General features: G+C 52.6%; 1 protein-coding gene across 4 annotated transcripts in view; it reads left to right on the top strand.

Annotated features, from left to right (window-relative positions):
- ATP7B (ATPase copper transporting beta) overlaps positions 1–5,528 on the top strand; it is a 75,793-nt gene extending 70,265 nt beyond the window's left edge. For 2 of the 4 annotated variants that reach the window (XM_030309877.1, XM_030309860.1), the window contains exons 18-21: positions 1,448–1,651; positions 1,752–1,869; positions 2,334–2,436; positions 3,063–3,336. In XM_030309877.1, coding sequence (XP_030165737.1) covers positions 1,448–1,651; positions 1,752–1,869; positions 2,334–2,436; positions 3,063–3,336 — 699 coding nt within the window. Of the gene's footprint in view, positions 1–1,447; positions 1,652–1,751; positions 1,870–2,333; positions 2,437–3,062 lie in introns of all 4 variants that reach the window. The other 2 variants (XM_030309842.1, XM_030309852.1) reach the window with 2 other exon arrangements.
- Positions 5,529–7,465: the final 1,937 nt, after the last annotated feature.

Raw genomic sequence — 7,465 nt, forward strand, 5'->3', positions numbered from 1 at the left:
TGCTGCCGTTGCAGAAGGCAATTCCAACGTCCTCTGCATCTGTATTTCCAATGGGGGGAAAAATCATGGCTTGAGAGTTGAAATATACAACTTTCTAGATTTTGGGTTTAAGGGAATGTTTTGTCAGCTCAGCTCTTTTTTTTTTAAATGTTTATTTTTGAGCGAGAGAGAGAGAGAGAGAGAGTGTATGCATGAGTGGGGAAGGGCAGAAAGAGAGGGAGACACAGAATCTGAAGCAGACTCCAGGCTCCGAGCTGTCAGCACAGAGCCTGACGTGGGGCTTGAACCCAAGGACCGTGAGATCACGACCTGAGCCGAAGTCGGACGCTCAACCGACCGAGCCACTTGGGTGCCCCAGCTCAGCTCTTCCCAAGCGTGTGCAGCCGACACAGCTGGGTCACGGGCAGTTCTCCAGCAACGCTCACTCCTAGGCACTGCTTCCTGTCCGCCCGACTCCGCCCAGGCCAATGGCTCCGGTGCAAATTCCTAAAAATTACACAGCCTCCCCAAAGAGGTGTAAAGTGTATGTTTTTGAAAATGAACTGCTTCCTATAAGGGAAGCCCTAGTACCTCTCTATACGTGGCCTTCCTTGCTAACGATGGTCTTGTTGAGTACCCATGCCTCTTCCTGGTTAAAAATCATTTATCAGTTCAGCAAGCACTTCCTAAGCACCACCTATGTGACAGGCCACAGAGCAGAGTGAAGAGGGCACCTGCCCTCCAGCAGCTCACTGCCCTGGGGGGAGGGTGGACCAGTGGCCAGGGTTGAACTGAGGGCTCAGTTCTCCAACAGAAAAGTGCACAGGACATGTGGGGGATGCCAGATCACACCCCCCACCCCCGCCCTGGCAAGGGCTGGAGACCCCTTCCCAGGGGAGGAAATGCTTGAGCAGGGGTGATCAGATGAAGAAAAGGGAGAGGGATGGAGAAAGGGTAGCTGACGGATCCAGGACAGAGCAGGCAGCCTGAGCTCCCCAGCAGTGGGCTGGAGAGCTGCCAGGAGCTGAACGGGGCAGAGTCCAGGCTGGGCCTGCTGGGCCACAAGGCAGGAGGCCAGAGACATGCAGAAACCAGTTATAGGGGGGGCCTCGGGAGGCAGACCGAGGAGTGCGGATGTCATCCTAAGGGAAGTGGGAGCCACTGGAAGTCTTTAAGCAGGAGAGTAGTGTGATCGGTTGACCACTGCTTCGGGAAGACCACGGTGGGCATAGGGGGAGGGGAGGCTGGGAGGTGGGCAGGAAGACCCGCAGGGGCCTAAGCCTCCGTGGAAGTGGGAGAGGGCACCAGGATGGGCACGCATGCCCTGGGATCTGCAGGGTTTGGTGACTGACGTCATCGGCTGGACCGGGGGAAGATGACTCACACATTTCTGCTACTGTTCACCGTCCTTTGCCAACAGCAGGTGTCGTGTATTTGTTCCTTGACTTCTCTTTTCCTTTCCCTTTAGGTTGGCATCAACAAAGTCTTTGCAGAGGTGCTGCCTTCTCACAAGGTGGCCAAGGTCCAGGAGCTCCAGAATGAAGGGAAGAGAGTCGCCATGGTGGGAGATGGGGTCAACGACTCGCCGGCCTTGGCCCGGGCCGACGTGGGCATTGCCATCGGGACAGGCACAGATGTCGCCATTGAGGCTGCTGATGTTGTCCTCATCAGAGTGAGCTTGGCTCTGTCTTCTCCCGCCCTGTTGTCCAGGTCATGGGAGCGGTGAGGGCCGTGGGACAGAGCTCCTGACTGACCGTGTGTTCCTCCTACAGAACGACTTGCTCGACGTGGTGGCGAGCATTCACCTCTCCAAGAGGACCGTCTGGAGAGTACGACTCAATCTGGTGCTGGCATTGATTTATAATCTGATCGGGATACCCATCGCGGCAGGTAGGGTGGCTCTCACCTGTTTGCTGACCTCTGACTCCAGCTTCTTTGACAGCAGGCTTCTGTCTGCCTGCTGGGTTCCTGCCAGCCTAGTGGGTAACCCGCTTCACTGGCTGCCAGAGCGTTTTAGAAAGAGTTTGTTTTCATTATGTTCTCTGCTTCATAAGTCTCTAAAGGTAAACGAAAGCTGCAGAGAGGGTCCCTGGGGTTCCCTGCTCCCTTGGAGCTCCTCCTGAAACCCGCGATGCCATTTGGGGACCGTCCCGGGAAGACCAGGGTGGGTGGGTGAGCCCAGTCCCTTTGGCGGCACCCCTACCCAGCTCCGAGACTGCCTGTTGGCACGTGGTCATGACGTGGCAGCAGGGGCTTCTGAGCCACCCCAAGGAGGAGAACTTCACAGTGCGCAGCCCAAAGCGGTGCCCCTCGCCTCTGGGCTGTGGCGTGAGTGTCATCCTTCCCTTGGCCAGGGGTCTTCATGCCCATCGGCATCGTGCTACAGCCGTGGATGGGCTCAGCGGCCATGGCGGCCTCCTCCGTGTCTGTGGTTCTCTCGTCGCTGCAACTCAAGTGGTGAGTCCCTGGAGGCGGGAGCATGTGCCACGGCGGCACCCCCCAAGCCTTCTCCCTCCACCCAGCCACCCCTTTCCCTCTGCCTCCTGGGCTGGATGGATGTGGGCCATGTGTAGGTTCCCAGCGCACCTGAGGCAAAGACAGGACGGTGAAGCCATATGTGTGTGTGTGTGCGTGTGTGTGCGTGTGTGTGTGTGTGTGTGTGTGTGTAATGGCTTCATCAGCACCATGAGTGAGTAATTCTCCACCTCACAGCCATCATCACATGCTCGGCTGTTACAGTTAGTCGGCTCAAGAGTTGTTGACGTGGAAATGTCATGTAGACATGGGATCCTCGTGCATTATTATTTTATCTTTTTTGAAAAAGATATTTGTTCATGCTTTCACTTAACAAAAGTTAATGGCAGCCTATTATGTGCCAGGCATTTAGATAGCAAGTTTCTGAATCAGGTGAACTTTACCTGAATCCTAGGAGCTCAATACCCTCCCCTTTAAAATCCATGAGGTTTTGATACTGTATGTTATTGAAAGACTTTGATGAGAGGTCTTTGCCAAGTTTCCAAAAAGAAAAAAAAAAAAGCCTCTGTCCACAATGTCTCAAAGGCTCTTGGATCCTTGCCTTGCAGCTATAAGAAGCCCGACCTGGAGAGGTATGAGGCCCAGGCCCAGGGCCGCATGAAGCCCCTGACTGCGTCCCAGGTCAGCGTGCACGTTGGCATGGATGACCGGCGACGGGACTCACCGAGGGCCACGCCCTGGGACCAGGTCAGCTACATCAGCCAGGTGTCTCTGTCCTCACTGAAGTCGGACAGGCTGTCTCGGCACAGTGCTGGGGCTGACGACAATGGGGACAAATGGTCTCTGCTCCTGAATGACAGAGATGAGGAGCAGTGCATCTGAAAGCTCCGGGCGGGGACGGTCCCGGGGCTCGATCTCCTTGCTGAATAGTCGGGCCGGCTTTCCTGGTAGACGGGGCTCGGGCTGGTCAAGTGTGGCACCAGCAGCAAGACGGATGAGGCTCCTGTCCGGCCTCGGGGACTTCCGCTCCCTGGACATTCCTGGTCATCTCTCCTAGCACGTGCCGCATCCAGACGTGGCCCCTGGGTCGGCCCACCCTGCCTAGATCCCACTAGCACAGGGACCAGGCATCCTGGCCAGACCCTGCTGTTGGCACGGGCTTATCGGGAACGTGGCTGGACTCTCGCAGAGGAGGGGACAGCCAGCCCTCCACACAGGCCTCTGCTTTTGTGTTTGGGATGATTGCTTGTAAAAGGACCAAAAACTTGGCTGGGCCTTTCCTTAAAACTCATGAAAAGCCATGAGTTTTTACAAGACCCCCATGCATCGAGTATCTGAGACCGCAGTTTACCTCAAATGCACCCCATTGACTTCTGCCGGCACGGTCTCTTCCTTTTCTGTTCTTCACACTGGGGATGTGCCGCCCCCCCCCCCAAGCCCTGCCCGGGCTCTGAGGGCATGGCTGATGCCGTAGTGATCCCTGCTGCTGCTCCCGGGCACCTCTGCCAGACTCTGCTCCCTCACATGCTTGGCCGGAGAGCCTGCCGTGCTTCTCTTCAGGTCGAGGAGAGTTTTCTTTCTCGCTAGTGTGCCGCTTGGCCACAGAGTCCTGGCCACGTGCTCAGCGGCCACGGTGGCCTCCTCCGTGTCTGTGGTTCTCTCATTGCTGCAGCTCAAGTGGTGAGTCCCGTGGGGCGGGAGCGTGCACCACAGGCGGCACCCACTGGGCTGTCTCCCCCACAGAATGGCCTGCTGTTGTGGATTGTCGCTGCCCCACTGGAGGGAGGGTCTCAGAGCCTGAGACCTGAGAAATTCTGCTCCCTGTGGGGTCCAGGCACCCGGGACCCTGGGAGGCCTGTGGTGCTTGAAATGGGTGTCCCACGGGGAGGTGTGTGCGCTCACAGGAACCTCCTTGCAGGCCTCCGGGAGCTTCAGATTACATGGTCTGCTGCGTGACCGTCACCTCGTGGCATTCATTCAGAACTCCTGCCAGGCGTGCCCCTGGTGGTGTGCAACTCCAAGCAAACAACGATACCCAAATCAGAGGAAATCAGTTATTCTCCATGAGCTCCTACTTCTGCACCCTGAGTCAGTGCCTTAGGAAAGGAGTCACCACACCTTCCCCAAGGGAAAGTCTTTCACACTTTGAGTGGCTCTTTGTGGTGGGGCAGGAATGGGGCCAGTTTTAGACTCTAAAGTCGGTGGTAGTTGACAGAACTACATGGGAGTTAGACGAGTAGGGTGAAATAAATTTTAAGGTAGAGCCCTGATCGCATACACAGAATAATTTTATTTATTGAGTATCAGTTATTTTTCAGGGACAATATAAGCACTTTCTATAGGTTACCTCTAATCCTCCCAGCATACCAGCAAAGTAGATACGATTGTCCGCATTTTATAGGCGGGGCAGTAGGCCCAGAGAGGCTACGTATCCTGTCCAGGATCACACAGCCAGCACGCTTGCCAAAACGGGGATCCAAAGCCATGTCTCTTGGCGCTGAAGTCTTTTCTTTATTGCCGCTGCCACCCGAATATCAGTTTGGTAAGAATAAATAGGAAAAGGGCACTTGGCTCTCAGAAGAACAAAGCTGCCAGGCAGTACACTCATTGTTATCAACTGGGCATGAAATTTGACCGTGGGGTCAACTTCCTCACCTTCTCCTTGGATGGTCTGTTTCCATTTTCGCATATGATTCCATTCTGTTGGGTCTTGCCCTCTAAGATGCAAGTGCAGGGTTCTGTAGTGCCTCTATCATTTTCAGTCTTCCTCTCCTTCCAGGCCCCTTCCCGTTCTTCCCTTCCTTTATTCCTGGCTGTGCTTGGGAGTGTTTCTTGTTTTCTTAACTAGGTTAATCATTGTCTAAAGAATCTAACTGCATTGATTTTTTTCAAAGGCTTTTAGGACCATAAACATCATGTGTATATGGCCATGAAAATATTTATATAATTGCACAGAATGTAACCTTTAGATGTTCAAGGGGTAAGGATTTTTGTGTGCGTCAGATAAGAGCAGTCCCTATTCCAAAAACTTTCCATGCTGTATTAGAATAAAGTTTATTTTTATTCATCTGAAAGTCTGCCTCTTGCTGGCTCCGCGTGTGTGAGAAGCATAGTTGAGGCCAGTGTGGCTCCGTCTTCACTGAGAACTTCTGCAAGGTGCCGGCTTTGGTCTGCCTCATCAGGGCACAGACGGGCAGGGTTTTACACCGTGGAGGCCGTGGGGGGTGGCCAGACCCTCTGATGTGCCACCCCTGGCACCATGTGGGCCCCTCTCCTGGATACAGGGCCTGCCTTGGCGGTGTGTGGAGAGAACCCTGGGGGGCAACCCCATCCAGGAATCTGTCCCACCGGGCCAGACACGGGCCTCGATCTGCCCCATTAGATGCATCTCTCTCATCGAGAGGAATTGTCAACAAAATGCTGCGTCAGACACACGTGTTTTAATCCGGAGGGATGTGTTTTGGGTCCCTTGGCCCTAAGGGAGCGGGGCAGGGGGAGTAGTCGAAGAGTCTGGACCAAGGGGCTCTGCTGGGAAGGCTCTGTGGGCATCTTGGGGTGGCGAGCGGGGCGCAAGCGAGCTCCAGCTGAGGCCGAGGTGACAGAGTAATTTATCATCCAAACCAGGACACTTTTAAGAGTGAAAGGAGGCGCTATTAATACTTGGCCAGGCCAGCCGGCCTGCAGTGACACTAGCCAGCAAACTGGGACGCGTGGTCACCTTCCCAAAAAGGGAGATAGACCTTGTGAAGTCACTGACACAAACTGCATCACTTCAGAATGCTGCTCTCATTGTAGATTCTGTGGACATGTTGGTGACATAGCCTTTATCCAATTTGAGGTTTTTCCCTCTGTCATATCCTGAGACCAACGCTTCTCCGTAGAATCACTGAGGTGGTCATCTTTGTGGCCCAGTATGACCACATCAAGAACCAGTCACAGATGTGTCACACTTCCTGGTGCCCTACGGTTTCTCCAGCACACCATGTAGGACTTCAAGCCAGGCACCCTTGACTGTTTTTCTGGAAGCCCAGGTGTGGGGGGTTCGTTGTATGCATGTCTCCTTGTGGGAAGAGAGGATTCCATGTCTTTAAAAAATAGATCTTTCTAAAATTTGAGCAGATCTCCCTGATACGATTCCACACGCACCAGAATAAATCACAGCGTCTATCCATTTCTGATAAGTTTTCAGCCTTTAAGATCTTCGTGAAGGCTTGTGAAGGACAGAATCTACAATGAGAGCTTATAGGGGTCACCCTATGAGCAAATAATAATTGTAGTTTTCTTGGTAAAGATGGCACCGGGAAACTGACGTGTCAAGAGGTAGATACTAAAGTTGTTCTGCTAGTTTACTAAGAGACCAAGATTGGGGTGCCTGGGTGGCTCAGTCAGTTAAGGGTCTGACTCTGGATTTTGGCTCAGGTTATGATCTCACAGTTGATGAGTTCAAGTCCCACATCAGGCTCTGCACTGACAACGTGGAGCCTGCTTGGGATTCTTTCTCTCCCCCTCTCTCTACTCCTCCCCAGCTCAAGCTCACGCTCTCTCTCAAAATAAATAAATTAAAAAAAAAAAATTTAGAAACCAAGAATAACAAAAGTGGCCTTAATTTTAAGAAAATCCAGCATAGACCAAAATCAGCCCACCAAATAGGTTAATTAGAAAAAGATTATTTGAATTAGAAGGTATTTTTTTTATGTTTTAAAAAATTCATGTCAATATTTCAGTAGGTAAATTCCCTAATGCATATAAAGTTCTCCTTGAGTTAGGAAAGTTTTATTTTGCATGCAACTTTTTCTTAACTGCATCTTTTATTTAAAGACAACAAGCAGATACAGAGGAATGCATATACAGAGAAATGCTCTCAGCAAGCATTCACGCTGACTCAGTTTCCCTTTGCAGATGACCCTGTATGTGGGAGCGTGGATCTAGTTTGGAATGCACTGTGGAGCTGCTGGGAACGAAACCGCTCTGCTTTCTGCATTTTCTCACTCAGCTCAGGCAGGGACACATA

Source organism: Lynx canadensis, chromosome A1 (assembly GCF_007474595.2).
Source record: "Lynx canadensis isolate LIC74 chromosome A1, mLynCan4.pri.v2, whole genome shotgun sequence".
Classification (NCBI taxonomy): domain Eukaryota; kingdom Metazoa; phylum Chordata; class Mammalia; order Carnivora; family Felidae; genus Lynx; species Lynx canadensis.